This window comes from Carya illinoinensis, chromosome 8 (genome assembly GCF_018687715.1).
Source record: "Carya illinoinensis cultivar Pawnee chromosome 8, C.illinoinensisPawnee_v1, whole genome shotgun sequence".
Classification (NCBI taxonomy): Eukaryota; Viridiplantae; Streptophyta; class Magnoliopsida; order Fagales; family Juglandaceae; genus Carya; species Carya illinoinensis.
In genome coordinates, this window is record NC_056759.1 from 19,258,236 (window position 1) to 19,277,380 (window position 19,145).

General features: G+C 35.9%; 1 protein-coding gene across 1 annotated transcript; it reads right to left on the reverse strand.

Moving 5' to 3' along the window:
- Positions 1–1,115: 1,115 nt before the first annotated feature.
- LOC122318487 lies at positions 1,116–13,738 on the reverse strand. The gene is made up of 10 exons (XM_043135873.1): positions 13,454–13,738; positions 12,379–12,746; positions 11,129–11,245; positions 9,966–10,048; positions 8,152–8,615; positions 7,439–7,617; positions 4,412–4,497; positions 2,724–2,857; positions 2,069–2,374; positions 1,116–1,479 (listed from the first exon to the last, which is right to left on the reverse strand). The coding sequence occupies exons 1-10, from the start codon at positions 13,455–13,457 to the stop codon at positions 1,256–1,258; spliced, it is 1,965 nt and encodes a 654-aa protein (XP_042991807.1). The 5' UTR covers positions 13,458–13,738; the 3' UTR covers positions 1,116–1,255.
- Between the last annotated feature and the right edge of the window lie 5,407 nt (positions 13,739–19,145).

A 19,145-nucleotide genomic window follows, 5' to 3' on the forward strand; every position in this document is an offset into this window, starting at 1 on the left:
ACCCATCAAAGTAACTGTTTTATTTTAAAAGAATAAATTTGATGATTTTAATCAATTCAAAAAGATATAAGAAAAGAAAATTTATTTTCAAGTTAGTGTCTAGAGTGTACTTAATAAAATGTTTCTATCACATAATTTGATTTGAAACATAAATTTTAAAATTTAAATTTTACAAATAAGATCTCATTTAATTTATGTGATTGACATGCTTTATACACTTATTTGAGAATTAAATAACTCTATATTTTATAATGAAAGCACCTTATTGGAGTAACATGTTAAATTTGAATTGCCCATTACTTCATTTTTCTTCTGGAAGAATAACAGATATTACTTGAGTTGGCTCCATATTAAAAAAATAAAAATAAAAATAAAAATAAATAAAAAATAAAACCTTGAATTCAACTAGAGCGTAGAGGTCATGGTAGAAATTCTGTTGGGGTGTAGGCTTGAAGGAGCATCTCTATTCCCTTTCTCCCTCGCATGCCAAATGTGTTTTTCATGACCTCTTATTCATATTAATCTTCCTATTCAAGTCTCTAATCTCACTTCTTACGAGAATAGTAAAATGACTAGTGTGTGAGGTGTCTTACCGTTTCACATGCCATACTTATGTTGAATAAGCACTTTTAAATTTCTCAAATTTTACTTGTCTAATGGCTTTTAAGTGCTGAGACAACTGAGAACAAATATATTCGCTACCAGTTCTTGAATTAATTGAAGTTGCGTATGAATTCTTGAATGATCTTAATTAATCTGAATGGTAGTATTTGTGTTTCCAATTAATATTTCTCTTACCACTTACCACACAGGCACACACCATACATAATTCTTTAAATTTTTTTTTTTTTCTTACTAAATATTTAGTGAAAAGATGATGAATAGAAAAATTCAATTAATTTAAGAAGAATAAAACCAACAAAAACTTAAAAAATAAAAAATAAATACAAATAAAATATAGTGTATAGGGATGATGAGTAGCAAAACTCTTAATATATATATATTGTTATGTTTAAGGTTGAGATGAGATTTGCACCCAAAATAGATATATATATCTATATGGAGAGAGAGAGAGAGAGGGAGAGAGAGAGAGAGAGAGAGAGAGAGAGAGCATCTATTTAAAGCAGTTGCCCCTTGGCTTTTCCAATAATCGTGCAGATGTACAAAGAACAATTTATTTTTGTAGAGAAAATTATTATAATTCACCAATCAAAAAATGAACTTTTGTGCCTTTCAAAATGGAAGATGTTATTATCTATTTTTGTAGAGAAAGTTTGAGTATATGCTGAATGAGTTCTGCACGTGAGTTTGTATTTGAGTATATTCCGATTGAGTTCTGCATGTGATTTTGCAAGAATATGAACAAATCCCTCTCATTTTGCTTTTCCAAACAATTATAAGCTTCCACAACGTATCCAAACTCTTGTCCATAAAGATGTGTTGCACATGCAGCTTTATAAGTCAGGAGTGACAAATAACCTGTGACAAGTAAAAACAAAACAACCAATTTTAACTAATTTGGGTAAAAGAAGGCGATTGAAAAGTATACCATTCACATCCACTGAGACATTGCATGCCAGATCTATCTCTAGATGCATTATTATTAGGAGATCTCGTTGTAGGTCATATTCAACAGTTAGTCAATGTGGAAAGCCTAGTTTTTCTCACAATATGCATTAAGGGGGAACCTTAGCCAATCACAACTAAATCAAGCCAATCACAACTAAATCAATCCAACCGCATGAGACCAATTTACTAAGTTATGTGCATTAGGGAGAGCTTTAGCCAACTAAAAATAAACCAATGGAGCTGAATCAAACTGATTCACTAAGTTGGCTAACAATATTCCAATTAAACTGGTTGTTGTTCAGTTCAGATGTTGCTACTTCTATCCTCTACTTTAAGACCAAATAAACAGATTGCGATTGCATGCACATCAATCACTGCACAAAAATTTCATCATGGTTAAATAACTTTGGCTTCCCAGACAAGTTCAGAAACAATAGCACAGCATGATACGGGTAGCACAAAGTGAAGCAGTTTTCTTTATATGAATCATGGAAGGTACCCGCCGCAATTTCTGATACAAGAATGCTGTTACTGAAGTGACGTGTCAACCACCATCTGCATCGAAGCCTCCAACTCTTTCCTGATTGCCCCTCTGTAAATATCCTGGGGGTCTTACTAAAATGAATAGAGTCAGGTTGCCCCTGCATATCTTCGTTTTCACTCTGGCACACAGACAATCGATCCTCTTCATATTGAGAAAGTTTGATGAAACATGAAGCAAACTCTTTCCATGTATTATACTCTGCATAGGTAGCATCTAAATGCAAAGCTATCATTTCCAATAGGGATTCAAGACCATAATCCCCTGCAAAATATCAGGAGGAAGAAATTATACTTTCTTAGTAATCTCGTTAAGGGAAATATTGTCATCTTAAAATGACAGTAAATTAAATGAAAAAGAAATAATAGTTTAGTTCAGTATGAAAATATCAAGTATCAGTCAACCAATTTTTGGTCTACTATCCACTGGCACAGTGGTTACATACTAGAGGATCCTATTTTCCTCTTTTCATTATATTTTTTACTTATTAAAAACTGGTTTTAAAACTAGGGCAAAAATTTTACAGCTTGATCACCAAGAGAAGGGAATTAAACGAAAACATTATGTCTCATCCAAAGTCTATCGAAGATCATGACTCAGAATGATGAAATACCACTTTGATGCATCCTGACAAGCTTCGCCAATGAATGGGAACATGTGGGGTCCTTCTTTAGGATATCCTCAAAGCAGGCAGAAAGCACGACAGTGTTGTTGGAATTAAAATGTTCCAAAAGACTAGTCTTCAACCTGCAGCATATGTGTTTCAATTGGTGTCAAGACCTCAGGGCATGAGTAACATGGGTGAACAAGTATATAATTACAAACAAAACCACAAAAAGAGCAACAACAGAATTTGGAGCTAAGAGATACTTTTTTATAAGTACTAGAGTCATTTCCGCAGGTGGATTAAGAACACCCAAAGATATAAATATTTTGTCAAAAAAGTTATATGGCAAAAGTCTAGTGACTGTTTCATATGTAACCCCAAACATGTACACACACCTGATAAACTGTCACTAAAACCTAATTTGTTTTTTTTTTTTTTTTTTTTTTTTTATAAGAGATAAATATTATTGATATGAATGAAATCGGCATAGCCCCCCGTGTGCACAGAAGGTATACAAAAGAACAATTAAATACATTCTAAGAGCAATAAATTGAAGACAAGAAATCATGAACGTTGTTCCCATTTAATACTATAGCTGAAAACCAAAGCAGTAAAGAGTGGATAAAAAAACTTGCATTCCTTTCCGACCAAATACACCACATGATGCACAACGGGATAATCTTCCACAATGCTCCCACTTGAGGACAGCCTTGCATCTTCCTCCAACAACCCAACAAATCCACCACCCTTGAAGGCATAACCCAAGCAACATCAACCCTTTAAAAGATCTCATCCCACAACACACTTGTTACCTCACAATGCAGTAAGAGGTGATCCACAGATTCTCCATTCTTTTTACAGATATAACACCAATCCATCACTACGCATCCCCTCTTCCTCAAATTGTCCATGGTCTAAATCTTCCCAAGAGCGGCATTCCATAACAAAAAGGCTACTTTAGAAGGCAAACAAGAACTCCAGATGTTCTTCCAAGGGAACGGAGCATAATCTTCTGTAGACAAAATTTTATAGTACACCTTAACTGTACATTACTAGTGATTATTGGACCTCCACTAAAACCTAATATGCTTACCCTCAGTTCAATTCGATATTCGATGCTCTTCTCCACATCTCACTTCCCCCTCAATCCTTGCTGCTGCCCTCCCCCCCAACACTTCAATCACCTTTATTGCTCTACCTCAGTGGTGTCTTTGAACTTTGCTAGCAGTGCCACCATTCTGTATGTCAAGCTCATCACATCTGTCATTTGAGACAAGATAATCACATTTTCAGTTTTCACAGGTTGGTGAACTGCCTTGGCTAGGTTATCCATTAAAAGAAAAAGAGATCAAGCCATCCACTTCATTTCAGTACAGAAATCTCCCACAATGCAGGCCGACTGACCTGAACAAAATTCTGTACCAAACCATATCAGCACCCTACCAGTTTTAAGATGGCAATAGACCTCCAACATGACAAGCATCACTGCCACTTCCTATGGTCAAAGACTGTGGCAGCCATTCTTTAATTGTTTTGATCTTATGCTTTCTCAAGCAATCAGATGAAATTAAATCTTCTTTCCCAATCAAATTAATTTCAAGTTTCTTTCCCATTTAGAATGTTTTTATCTTTCCGGACTCCTTTCATTTCTCAGCAATCAGTGAAAAATATCTAGTATGCAAAGGTAATATTACCTGATAGGAAGTGGATCAATTGAATGAGAACAGAGCTTCTCTAGCTCATTCAGGGCCTCGTCAACTTGACCACCAATCAGCAACAACTGACATAAAGAAATAAAATAAAATAAAACTAAGAATAGAGTACTTGAATTTAAGAATGCAAATAAAAAATAATTACAGTAAAACTTGATCATAGAAAAATGAGATTTTTTGTGGTAAAAGAAATTACATTTTGCAAGGCCCATTGAAGACCCAAATACATAACTGAACGAGTTTTAAGTGAAGAAATTAGTAAGAAAGGAAAGTCCCAGCTCTAGCACACAGGGAATATATAAAAAGCCCTTGACGACCAAAATGCATAATGCATAACGCGCATCTATCCATCAGATTATGAGGCAGTCATACACAACGTCAAAGTCTAATACATTTTTCTTTTTGATAAGTAATAAGAGATTTTATTAAGGCAAGTAGATAGACATAGCCCAAGTATACAAGAAGTAGACAAGCAGAAACACCTAAATACAAGCTATGAACTAGGTACCAGTAAAGTCTGAAAAAGAAACATTTAAATATCCCCATTCAGTACAAGAATTTTCGTCCAAAGGCAAAGAGTTTGAAAGAAAAACTCTCTTTAAGTTCTCTCAACGTGCGTTCTTTGTCATCAAAACAGCATCCATTCCTTTCTAGCCATAAACACCACATTAAGCATAGAGGAACCATCTTCCAAATATCAGAGCAATGTGATGACTGCCCATAGATCCTTTCCAACAAGCCAATCATATCACCACTCTCTTGGGCATCACCCAAGCTATACCTGACCTGAAAATCTCATCCCAAAGAGTCTTTGCCACCTCGCAGTGCAGAAACAAATGATCAACCAACTCCCCATCTTTGTTGCACAAATAACACTACTCCAGGCAAACTATACCACACTTCCTCAAATTATCCATTGTCAAAATCTTCCCGAGTGACACCAACCAGCAGAAAAAGGCAACTTTAGCCAGTACCTTGGATCTCCAAAAACACTTCCCAGAGAATTGGTTGACATAATGACATGTCAGCACTTTATAATAAGAACAAACAGAAAAATTTGAATTTCCAGCATGTTGCCACAACATTCTGTCCTCTCCTCCCTAAACCATTTTTGTGTCATACGGTCTACTGAAGAACAGTGACAATCGACACTTCCCAATCATGGACATCTCTAATAAATCTCACGTTCCATTGGGGAATATTATTGGAAAAAGATACAGAATCAGTTACAATGGCGTCTTTGTCCCTTTCCATTCTAAATAGGGAAGGAAAAGCATTCTTGAGAACCAATTCCCCACACCAAAGGTCATGCCAAAACTGAATCCTATCTCCTCCTCCAACCTTAAGTGGTTAAGAAATCCCCCCCACCCTCCCCCCCCCCAACAACACCCACAAAGCCACTCCGGATGTGCTTCCACAAGCCCACACCATACACACTTCTAAGTTCATTAGAACTTCAATGCCCCCAAGCCCTCCCATTAGCATCAATAATATGTTTCCATTATGTATCCCTCTCTAATTGATATCTCCAAAGCCGCTTTCCAAGAAGAGCTTTATTTTTTTTTTGATAAGTAAAAGATTTTATTGATCCACGTAAAAAGGCAAAGTCCGAGTACACAGGGAAAGAGAGCCTAGTTACAAACTAAGTGCTACGAATAGTAGCATAAAAGTCATGAAGACTTGTTCCGTTCAATACAATAGAGGACGCCCAAAGTAATAGGGTATGAAAGAAGAAAGCCCTGAGACCGTCGAGGGAGTGTTCCTTGTTCTCAAAACAACGTCTATTCCTTTCGATCCATGTGCACCACATTAAGCATAAAGGTACCATCTTCCAAACAGCAGCTATCTGACGATTGCCCCTTATCCCTTGCCAACAAGACAATGAATCAATCACCCTCCTAGGCATAGCCCATGCAATACCAAGCCTGGACAGGATTTCATCCCACAAGGTCTTAACTACTTCGCAGTGAAGAAGGATGTGGTCCACAGATTCACTGTCATGTTTGCACATGAAGCACCAATCCAATAAGTAGAGTCCACGTTTTCTTAACTTGTCTATAGTCAGAATTTTACATGAGAAGCCACCCATCCGAAGAAAGCTACCTTAAGGGGAACATTGCACCTCCAGATGTTCTTCCACGGGAAGACGTTGCAGGGGTGATTTGTCAAGGCCTTGTAATAAGAACGGACTAAGAATTTATTATTTCCTGTGCATATCCAAAGTAAGCAGTCCTCCCCTCCAGCCCTTAGCTTCACTTCATTTCATCCAAAGCCTCAAATTACGTATCTCGAAACCCCCATAAGTAACCGATGAACAAACTTTATCCCAACTTACTAGTTGGAACTTCCTGTCATCCCCAAGACCACCCCACAGACAAATGGAAAAGGGAAAGAAAATGCGTTGTAACAAGATAATATCTTAATTCCCTTTCCAAAGATGGCTGACCAGCTTCAATGGCTATGAGGAGAGGATTTGAACTGCTCTTTGAATCCTTCACAAGAAATCCCCACACATTCCTTAATTTCATCAAACTTTATAAGCACCCAATCAGAAAGAAATATTAGCCCATTCAAGCCCCAGATGAATAGAACATAGAGGCTAGGGATCTGCATCAAACTCATCCGAACCATGAGACCCATTAAAAGAATGAACAGAAGCTTCACTGATAGCCATCTGCAAGTCAGAAGCAACGGACTGAGAGCAGAGAACCCCCGAGAAAAAATTCCCAGAAGACCCACGAACATTGTCCATCCTTTCCACACTACACTCCCCTTCTAATACATTTCTGGCTGAAAGAGAAATTTAATAACACTAGACCATTTTGAAGGACTATCTTTTACCAAAATCACCTACTTGAGCCTAATAAAGCAAAAATGAAAAAGCGGCACTAATTCCATTATTCATATATGTTAGAAATGAATGAATATTGTGGATCAATTCAAATTCTATTAGATCTCATAGGAGTTGAAAAGTTTGTTGACAAAATATAGGAATAAATATTTAAATACCTGTATCAAAGGGAGTAACGCCCCCAACAAAGGGGGTGTTGAGTGAAGAGCCTGTTGAAAATACTTAACTGCATCCATATGATAGTCATTAAGCATTTTCCTATGCAAATTGATGAAGTCCTCGGGATTCTCTGTAGGGTTCGGCAATTGCAAGGGCAGCAGGCAGGTATTCATGCCCCCTAAGTCAACAGAGAGACATTCAGTGGTTAATAATTGTTTTTAATAAGTAATTCAGATCTTTCTTCTAATGTAGTTGATTACTAAATGAAAACTTTGGGATTAGGGGAAGGGCAAAAATACTCCTAATATAATATATATATATATATATTAGCTGGAGATAGCATTTAGCAGTAATTTTCTTAGTCCAGGAATTTAAAATTAGTTAACACACTTGTTAGAATACTTAGCTTCTGAATATGTGTGTGTTTGTGTGTGTGTGGAAATAAGAAATTATTCTCACTGGTGTCAGAGTTTCTCCTACCACTGGAAATCAAGCAAAGCATTCTGAGAAAGAATGCATTTTAATAAGCAACGGTGGCAAAGGATATCACTAAAAAAAAAAAAAAGAGACAATTAAAAAAAGCAAGACGACCCAATTGAAGTTCATAATAGATATATGTTCCCCATTGCCTGGGGGCGGAGGTGGTCCAATGAGGCAATTAAGGAGTAAAACCAAACAACACTAAAAAAAATGAAAAGGGATTAGAACTCACGAAGAGCAGATAAATTGGAAGCATACTGCATATAATGGCCATGATTAGAGAACGAGGTTTCATTTCCAGTATTTTCATCAGAGTTCATGGAAAAATCTTGAGGCTGGAAGTTCTGCATATGATTTTCTCCTTGTAGACCAACATCAACATCCATAGATACTTCTCTGGATTGATTAATATCAGCATCCCCAAATATTTGTTTATCATTCATGACAGAGGTTTCTGAATCACGTCGAAAGGGAATATCAGCCTTGTAAGTATCATTTCCATTATCCCACTCAGAATTTCCAACTGAGTTGATGAATCTTGTTCCCAACATGTCTGAGCGCCCGAGGGAGTAGAACGGATCTGAATCTCCCAACTGTATCTCTTTTGGTATAGTTGAGTACCAAAGCTGATAGAATGTCAAGCCCAAGACCATATTTGAAATAGGGTTGGAACCAAGTTCACGCTCTTGCTTAAGGCTGAAAAGAAAAGTGATAAATGAATGAAACCAAACATCGCTAATTTCTCATTAACCATTCATACTGTTCCTAGAATCATGCCATTGTTCAGCATCATGTAAAACTTATTACCAAAGAAGGCCAAAACTTATTAGTGATGCAACCAAAGCAAGAGTACAACTGTTTCTGAAGACACTAATCATGCCCTCTGACAGTAGAATTATACATACATACATACATACATACATACATACATATATCTATGTATGTATATTGTGCAATTGCATCAAGGTATGCAAACACATTTTGTCAAGACCACATAATTTGTTTTGATAGGTAAAAAGAAATTTTATTAAACCAAGTAATTAGGCATAGTCCATCTACACAGGGAGCATACAAATTGACACTATTTTTGAAGACCACATAATTCAAATAAAGAACACTGCAAACTCAAGAAGTTGAGAGATAAAAAATAAAATAAAATGTTTATAGAAATATAGTCAATTGTGTTGTGCTTTTTGCCTTCACCATTTTTGCAAAACCAAATCATGTTGCAAACAAAGTAACTAAATTAACACGGTTATTTCAACCTAGTAGAATAGAATATATTTGAATTCACAATTAGCACTCGAGTTTCTTCATTTTTTTCATTTTTTTTTTTTTTTATAGAATATAGAGAATATATTTTCAACCTACAAGCTCTCAAGCTTGTTAAAAAGAAGGTTAACATGTGGTACACACAGCAATAGAACTCTTCAATTTTAACTATAACTGATTAATTAGCTTTTTTTAAGCATTGCTTTTATCTCATCCCCCTCATAAAGGATGTCTTAAGTTTTCAAAAGGGACCACACTAAGAAATATCTATAATATACTATAGATACCAGCCCAGCCCAAAAAAAAATCGAATGCTATCTACAATATGTTATGGTACTTGGCTATGCCTATTTTTTAATAAAAGTTCTTGCTACTGATTATTAAAAAATAAAAAATAAAATAAAATAAAATAAAATAAAAAGGTTATGGGTAAAACTTGTTAGCTTTGAGATGCAATCAGACAAGGGATTTTTCAAAATCTAGTAACACTCTGCCGGCCATTGTATTTTTTCTAATTGGCAGCATCGGATCTTACACCATGACCATGCCGTCTATCATATTCTTAAAGGAGCAGGTGTGGCCATTGGAGCTAGAGCTCATTGGCTTAGGGATTAAAAATTTTGGCCACAATTTTTAATTCTAGTAATCAACAAAAGCTACGTGCAGCATTCCACAAACCACATCGTTGAGATATAAGAACTCCCCACAAGGTTAGGCATCAGAAAAGCTTCAACATCACAACTACTAGGCACAGGAAAAAAATGATAACCTTACCAAAGGGCAGCCTGATGTGCTTCCTCAATATTATCGTGCATAAGACAGAACAGGATGAATTCCAAGTGAACCACAAATTTATCCTGCTCAACAAGAAAAAAATAAACGTGAGAAACTTCAGCCTTTTGAAGTGAGTCAAGTGCGATATTTGTTACAATGTAAGCCCAAAAGGTGTCCGCTTATCAACTAAAATCCTTCACAATATGCACTTTGGTGCATCAACTTCACCACCATTGGAATCTATATTTAGACAATATGCTTTTCGGGGATTCATCCCATGATAGGAACGTGCAAAAGCCTCTGAAATAATTCATGAAACCAACATCCTTTTGTAGATCTAGAAAAGGGGATCCCAACTCTCATTTCCTCAAACATCAAAAGAAAATTTTCTTTCTACTTCACCAAAAGAGTTTATGTAGACATACAGGTTCAATCGTATCATTCAACACAACTTTTTTAAGTAAATGTATCAATAAACACATTACAGGAACATTATCTGAGTCTATCCAAATCCTGAACTTTGAGTGTAGTTCAGGATCAGCTTAGCTCGTCTCTGGTCCACGGAGGGAAAATGTCTAAACATATCCATCATCAATGATTGGGCAGTGATCAAAAAGAAGAACAATAATTTTTTTTTTTTTTTATCAAGTATAGCACACAAGACTTTACTCTTATTATTCTTCTTCTTTTTCTAATAGGTGAAATAATTTTTTATTTTTTATTTTTTGGATTGATAAGTACTTTATTGAAATAGGTGAAAGAAATTTTATTAATGGGATCAAATGCCAGACTTGACTCTTCATATTGGCCTGATTACAAAATGCGATGAAAAATATTATATAGTCTCCAGAGGAAATTTCTCCTCTATAAAGTATCTATATGCAGTGCGGTTTGCATTGCCTATGTTTATTTCATGAGAAATCTCTTGGGCTTCTATAAATTCCCCTCCTTCCATTGGATACCCCTTTTCAATTACTACAGAGAGTAACTGATAAGACAAAGAACTACAATCCATAACCTGAATCCAGGTAATGTGATATCATTGGGAAAAAAAAGTAAAATAAAAGGACAGCTTGAAATAAGATATGCCCATTCTTGAAAATAGCACAAAAGCTTAATGTCAATGATTCTGAGATATTTAAGACCAAGTTTCCAGACATTACCTCTATTGGGCAATCTTTCATTGATCCATTCTTTCTCATCCAAACGTCATAAATGTTCTTAATCCTGCTGGGGTTGATACGATCACTTTTCATATACTTAAGAAGCTCCATTGAAACCTAAAAGTATTGGTAACATATATGAGCGGGTTCTATAGTTTCAGAATCATGATATCAATGTCAAAGATGATAAAGTATAAAAATGAGTAGCTTCAAGAAGAACACATCAAAAAAATATACAAGTGAACCTGAAACTTTTATATTTATATATATAAGTATATATGAAGTCTTAAGAATACATGCATTATATATATCAGGCAAAGAAAATCTGCAGTAGAATTCAGATCAAAACAATCGAGCATTATGTCATTAGTTAGGTTGTGCTATTGGTTCTATATATAAAAATGATTGTATACTCAATATAATCAGAAGATGACTTAATTTTAGAGGACTAAAACAAAGCTCAAGATCCTAATCTAATAATAGGAAAAACTACTGCTCCTATAAGAATGATATAATCGGACCAAATTTGAACTTGTATCAGGTCATAAACATTTTTCGCACGGCTTGATTAACAACGGTGGATTGCCACTTCGAGAGGGGTGACCTCTAGGAAACGACAGAGATTGAGAGATGAAAGGGATTCTGTATATTGATAATTCTTGCATAAAGGAAAATAACCGCCCACCACCATATAGACTCTGACAGAATAACAGAAAAGGAAATAAAGACAAGCTCATTGAGCTAAGCACCTAAGGAAATAACAGACAAATTACTCTAAACCATTACAGGCGGAAATACAAACATAAGTTGGGCCTTAAACCCGGACAGAACTTTCGGCCTTAACCCATACAACTAACAGACTCACTTAAGTTTATTCAGCGGCCCACTAGTATTCAGGCCCATCCTCTGGCCCACCTCCCCCGATACAATCTCCCCCAAATCACCCAACTTCAGATTAGGGTTACTATGCGATTTCACCCCTTCTCCTCGGTCTCGAACTCCCCATTCCCCACCTCAGGCGGCACGCTGGTAGCCCACATCAGCAGAGCCTCCCCTATGTGTCACAACATTGAATACACACATAACATTTTTCTGTTCCAGTACAGGGTAGCTTTCACCTATTGAGTCACAAAGACCTATAACCATTTTACGAACGTACTAAATTATCGAGGTGTGACAAACAATTCAAACATAAGCAACTAAGAAAATATCAAAACCACCAGGCCAGGAAAGTAGCTTCAAAACCATACCGAATACTTCAAACGATTGTTTGCGGGAGATCTGTCCTTGCACGTCCCTTTTAAGAACATGCTCAGCACACCGCCTAATTCTATCCAATTGTGCTGTCTCGTGAGCTTGCGCAACAGATAGCATAACCTGACACGATTTTCCCATCTCACAATCTTCGAGCCAGTCTTTGGGCCAAGTCCTAGAACGGAAGATGGCTTGGTCAAAGATAATATAATCCTTTTGACGAGTTTTTCTGGTATGGCGTGCGCATTATCCACAGTTTTATTTAACTTTCTTTTCCGATTTTTGGCTCTTTCAGCACCATCTTCTAATTTTACTTCTTGATCTTCCAACACTATGGAGTCCAAACCCATAGAGCTACCAGCAACTGCAACGCATAGAGTCAGCTCATTACATGTGTCAAATCAAATAAATGAACTTCATCATGCTCTAAGTAACAAAATAAAAGCATGTTAAAAAGCACCTTACAGTAAAATCACTCATTAAACTGTAATGAACATTCACAAATTCCAAACCACTTAAGAAACAATGGCTCCACAATTAACCATTGTTTTGTAATTCAATGGTTCACGACAAATTCTAATTTCAAGATCAAAACTTTGGATAATTTTGGAACCAAGTTTCAAAATTTAGACCCAAGGACAGGCCGGGTCAATAATACAAAATCTTCCAAATCAGATGATCGCAACTGCCTTAAAATTTTATTCTCGGAGGTTGGTCAAATTTCTAACAGATTCGACTAAATCAACATTAATACGACCAATTCCCACCAAATTCTTTAAAAATCTTTCGTTTTTCTATGAAAATTAATGAGTTTCCCAAAAATTTACAAATAACATCGTACAAATCCGTATAAGGCGAAAGTAGACGAAGTTTATTCACCATAACTCTCAAATCAGAGACCAGAAAACGACAATAATTTAAGCCAAACTCAATGGTGTTAAACGGAAAAAATAAATAAATAAATAAATAAATAAAAAATGAAGAATCCGATGCAATTGAGCGGAACTAAAACCCTGCATATAGCATATTAATATAAACAGAGAGAGAGAGAGAGAGAGAGAGAGAGGTTACTCATTGCTTCGCGAGTCGAGAAGTTGCGCTGACTAGTTTGCGCTGGTTTGGGTGGAAGCTCTTGCAAGTAGTTCTAGTTCTAGTTCCACCCCTACCAATAAACCAGAGAAGAGAGAAATTGAGAGAGATTTTTGTTGGACTAGTGTTAGGGAGTTGCGTGTGTGGAGATCTCTGAAGATAAAGGTGGGAGCTTTACGGTTCAGAAGGAAGAAGACTTGAGTGGCAGAGTGCGAAACGGAGAAGGAGATTCGGGACTAGGGTTATGTCTTCGGCAAGATCATCAAACGGCGCAGCTTCAGCAAGCCTTAAGGGCTAAACGACGGCACTTGATTAATTGAGGGAAACGGCGTAGCTTTAAGTATTAGTGGGGCTCAGTGTAACACGCTCCGTTTAGTATAAAACGGTGTGCTTGGGCATTAGTTCTAGAATCTGTTTTACCATGGATTTTTACGTAATTTCCTTTTGAGTCAGTTAAGTATAGGGGTGAAAGCCGGTCGGTCCGGACCGAGAAAACCGACTGGACCGACTGTTTCGGTCCGGACCGGACCAGACCGGCCTTAGAGCCGGTCGGTCTCGGTCCAAGAGATCATCTAAATTCGGTTTTCGGTCTGATCCCGGTCCTTGCTTTTTGGACCGGACCGAACCGAATAGAAAATTTTTATTTTTAAATATATTATATATATTATTTTATATAATAATTGTATAATTAATTATGCAATTTTCATCTAAAATATTACCATTAAGTTTAACAATATAAAACTTTAAATTTAAATTAATGTTCTAGTAATTAACTAATGTCAATTAGTTATTATCAATTGATTAAATTCACCATTAACTAATTAGTAGGTGAATTAACTAATTACTAATATAACTATTATCTATGATATGATTAAAGTTATTAGATAAACAAGTTACTAATATAAAAAAATTTGCATCTATAAGTTTAATATAGCTCACTAATTCATTGACATACTATAAGTCTATATCTCTAAGTTAGTAATAAAATAGTAATTAATATATTAATATAAGTTTAATTAATTATTTTTTGAGTTAATGAAATAATCTACATTATTAATTTATTACATCAATTAGTTTACTTAACTTTAATTATATTAATTTAAATATTTTTTAATTTAAATGACAATAAGATAAAAGAATTGGATGAATATATTAGACATCATAGAAAACGGCGCCGTTTAATGTAAATTTGGACCTAAACGGCGCCGTTTAGGTCCAGGGGAAACCAATTTTAAAACCGGGTTGCATGAAACGGCGGTTTATTTTTTTAAACCTAGCCGGTTTGTTAAACGGCGCCATTTAAAGTTATTTTAATTCCAAACGGCGCTGTTTTATCCCTAAACAGAAGGCAAAAGCCTTCTCCCCCCTCAGCTTATCGATTCCCAATTCCCAATTCCCCCCTCAGTTCCTCGATGCCCTAGCCTCTCAGACCCATTCGCCCCCTTCCATCGCAGGCCTTCGCCCCCTTCCATCACAAACGGCGCCGTCACAGCCCCTCCCGTCGCACCCTACACCTTCCGTGACACCCTTCCAATTCCCACAAACCAACTGGTCCAGTCCCTCAAAACGGTGATTCCCACAAACCAGCCGGTCCAGCCCCTCCAAACGGTGATTCACACAATCGCACCCTTCCAGTTCCAGTTCCCTCTAAAGGTAATAAATGCCTCTAATTTCCAAATGTAGTATGATTTTTTGGTTAGGTTAGGTATTTACCATATTTTACAGTTTTACTATTTTCTTCATGTTTTTTTGTTTTTTTTTTTTTTTGTTTTTGAAATCATCCTATTTTCTTCAAGCACAACTTGGAATGGGAATAAGCAAAGGCTGCCTAATTTTTATTTTTTATTTTTATCTTGTTTGTCATGTAATTGATTTCAATTTATGTTGTTTTAATTTAGTTGGTTTTTGTTGTAGCTGGGAACAATATTTGGCTTGTATTTGAGTAGTTAGTTACATTTTTCATTTATAATTTATTCAGCAGTAAATGATTGGATAATGGACATTGCCTGTGAATCGTGATGGCTCATGCTTGCTCTTACTTATTAGTTATTATTTGGGACATTGAGTGTAAGTTTAGGGCTTGGCTAGATATATAGTTGAACAATCATTTTATTATTTTTAATTGATCTGAGACTCTAATGTAAAATTATGGTTGATACTATATCAAGAATAGTCTAAATGGCCTACTATATAATTCTAATATTTTTTAATTAAATATGTTTTATGATGATTCAAATTCTTGCAATTCTTCTGTTGTGGATGATAGTCGGATTCCAAGTTGCAATCATGCTCATAGAACACATCTGAATGATCTTTAGCATTATCTGCATGCTTATGCACCAACAAAAACTAGACTCCACAACGTTTAAGGGATAATGAGTTTGAATAACAAGTAAACTTAACATTCAAACTTTTCCCTTTTAGCTGGAAAGATTCTAGAACAGAGTATTCCAACCATTCATGAACTAAACTCCATGAGTGAAATAAACCCCATGAGTATTTTAAGCCTCCTTACAATGGATTAACCAGTCAGGAATCATACTTCCCGGAAATATAATCCCACCAAAATAGTCATTAAGATGTTCCTGTTAAAAAAATATGTTTCAAACATGTCACATAAAAGGAAAGGGAAAAAGAAAAGAAAGAAACATCAGAGACACACAGAGAGAGAGAGAGAGAGAGAGGGAGAGAGAGAGAGAGAGAGAAAGGGGGGGTTGAGTGTGAAAGAGATACCTCATCGAATAAAGGATTTGCCACATGAATCGGTATATTCACAAACATTTTATAGCATCTGAACAATTCAATCCATCAAAGTGCCCTTAAGTTGCAAGTATTGAATTGAAACTTTCTTGATACTTCGGGAAAGCTTTCCAATGAGATGCATCCAGTAGAATTGAAATTTTCTACCTAAGTTGTTTTAATCCATTAACTCTTTTGATGGATTTGGGAAGACTAACAATATCACTACTCGATAGATCTAATTCTTTCAAAGTAGAAAAGCAATTTTGTTCCCTAGCAAGAGCAAAGAATGCCCAAGTGTGCTGGCAAAAGCAAAGAATGAAGTTCTACATAGTAACTTATTCTTAATTTTTCTTGAATATTTTCCTCCGAAATTCTTTTGTCTTTTTCCAATGCACTTTTCCAATAAGATATATCTCTACCGCATAGATCCGAGCCCACCACTATTAAAGCGAGTGGAAGACCCTCAGCATAGCTTAGTGCATCTTTTGTGAGTTCCACAAAATTGTCATTGGTTTGTCACTTTTGAAGGCATTCTGGCTAAAGAGTTGAATAGTTTCTTTGTCATCCAATTCCTTCATGTTATATGTCAAATATCTATCATGCATAGCTAGTAAATGTTTATCCTTTGTTGTTATGATGATTCAACTTCCTAAGTATTAGAATTAAATATTTTTTATGATGATTCAAATTCTTGCATATAAAAGAATTTTTTTTTTATATCTACCCTTTTTAGTATAATTGAAACTTGAATAAACTACCCAAAAAAAAATCTATTATATGTAAAATGAGCTAAATAAAAATTAAAAAAATTAGAAAAAGAAAACTTGAAATTTCCCAATACTAAACACTTATCTTACATTTCCAGGGGGTTCCAAAGTTTAAAGTAGAAACCCATATGCTTAACCACACGGCTTTGAGAGCAAACTGTTTTTTTTTTATTTATTTTTTATTTAGCAAATTTGCTATTTCCCTAAGTTTATGTTCTTACTTTAGGTCATATACTGATTTTTTTTTTGTGCAGTTTATAATATTTACTATTTTTATATAATAATAACATTTATGCAAGTTCATTTACTGACTTTTAGTATTTTTCTGTAGATGGACCAGATTCAAGATTCTACTACAGATGATGTAGAGTCAAGTATGCCTACACAAAGTGGTGCAGCCCTACCTCCACCCGCACCCAATGTAAGTGGTAGACATAGGTCAATGGTTTGGGATCATTTTACTAGAATACCAAACGGTGATCCTAGTAAACATAGGGCTAAATGTAATTATTGTACTGCTTCGTATGCATGTGATACAAAGACTAACGGTACAAAGTCTATGAAATATCATATTGAAAAACAATGTAAGAAATGTCCTTTTAATAGGACGGATAAGTCTCAAACTACCCTAGCTTGGAAGGCGGATGGAGGAAGTGGTAGTGGGGAACTTGTGTCTATAGCCTTTAGTGTTGAGGCTTGTAGACAAAGCTTAGCAGAGATGGTAATTCTTGATGAGTTACCCTTTAGGTTTGTTGAAGGAGAGGGTTTTAAGAAGTTTATGCTTACTGTTTGCCCTAAGTGGGTAACAATTTCATCCCGTGTTACGGTTGCAAAGGATTGTTTTAGTGTGTATATGAGGGAAAAAAATAAGTTAAGAAGTGCTCTTCAAGGGCAACGAATTTCCCTCACTAAGGATACATAGACATCCGTGCAAAATCTCAATTATATGTGTCTTACTGCACACTTTATTGATGATAATTGGAATCTACACAAGAGAATTCTTTCTTTTTGTTTGGTTGAGAATCACAAAGGGGATACACTTGGTAAGGCCATTGAGATGTGTTTACATGATTGGGGGCGACCAAAATATCTTGCTATCACACTTGATAATGCAAGTTCTAATAATGGTGCAGTTTCTTATTTAAAGAAAAAAACCAAGTATAGGAAGGACACTATTATGGAACATGAATTTTTGCATGTTCAATGTTGTGCCCACATCTTAAACTTAATTGTTCGTGAGGGGTTGAGGGAATTTGATGAGTCTATTGCGAAGGTGAGAGGTGTTGTAAAATATGTGAAGTCTTCACCTCAAAGGTGGAGTATGTTTAAAAAATGTATACAGTTGGAAGAAATTACGTGCAAAAGTGGCATTTGCTTAGATGTACCGACTAGGTGGAACTCCACCTATCTTATGCTAGAGAGAGCTTTAAAATTTCGAAGAGCGTTTGAACGGTTGGAAGAAGAAGATTCGGCTTTCCTTACTAGTATTGGAGATGATGATGAGGATGATGAGGACGATGTGGAGCAAGTAGTGAATAGGAGAACGTCAAAAAAGTTGGGGCCTCCCAATAATATTGATTGAGAGAAGGCAAGGTTGTTTGTAAAGTTTCTTAAACTATTTCATGATGCAACTTTATGCTTTTCGGGGGGTTTGTATGCAACTTGCAACTCATTTTTTCCGGAGTTAGCTACAATATCTGATGCAATTGATTTGGAGTGTCAAAATCAAAACCTTGTGGTGGGATCAATGGCCACAAATATGAAGAAAAAATTTAACAAATATTGGGGCAACTTGGATAATATGAATATGTTGTTGTTTGTTGGGATTCTTCTTGATCCTCGGTACAAGATGCGATATCTTGACTTTGAGTTGGAAGGGATGTATGCCCATGATCCCACAAAAACAGTTGATTTGAGTTGTGAAGTGAAGAATACTTTAACCCGCATGTATGAGGCATACCTTGCAAATGAAGAAGTGAGCAACTCTTTACAACAACAATAGGAGCCTAGAAGTTTCTCACGTGAAGATGTACATCTTACTGGTGAAGATGGTGCAAGTACAGACGTGGATGTTCGTGCACAAAGAATGGCCATATTTAAGCAGCGGTTGCAGTCGGAGGACTCTCTTGAAAGTAAGTCAAAGGTTGATAGATACCTAGACGAAA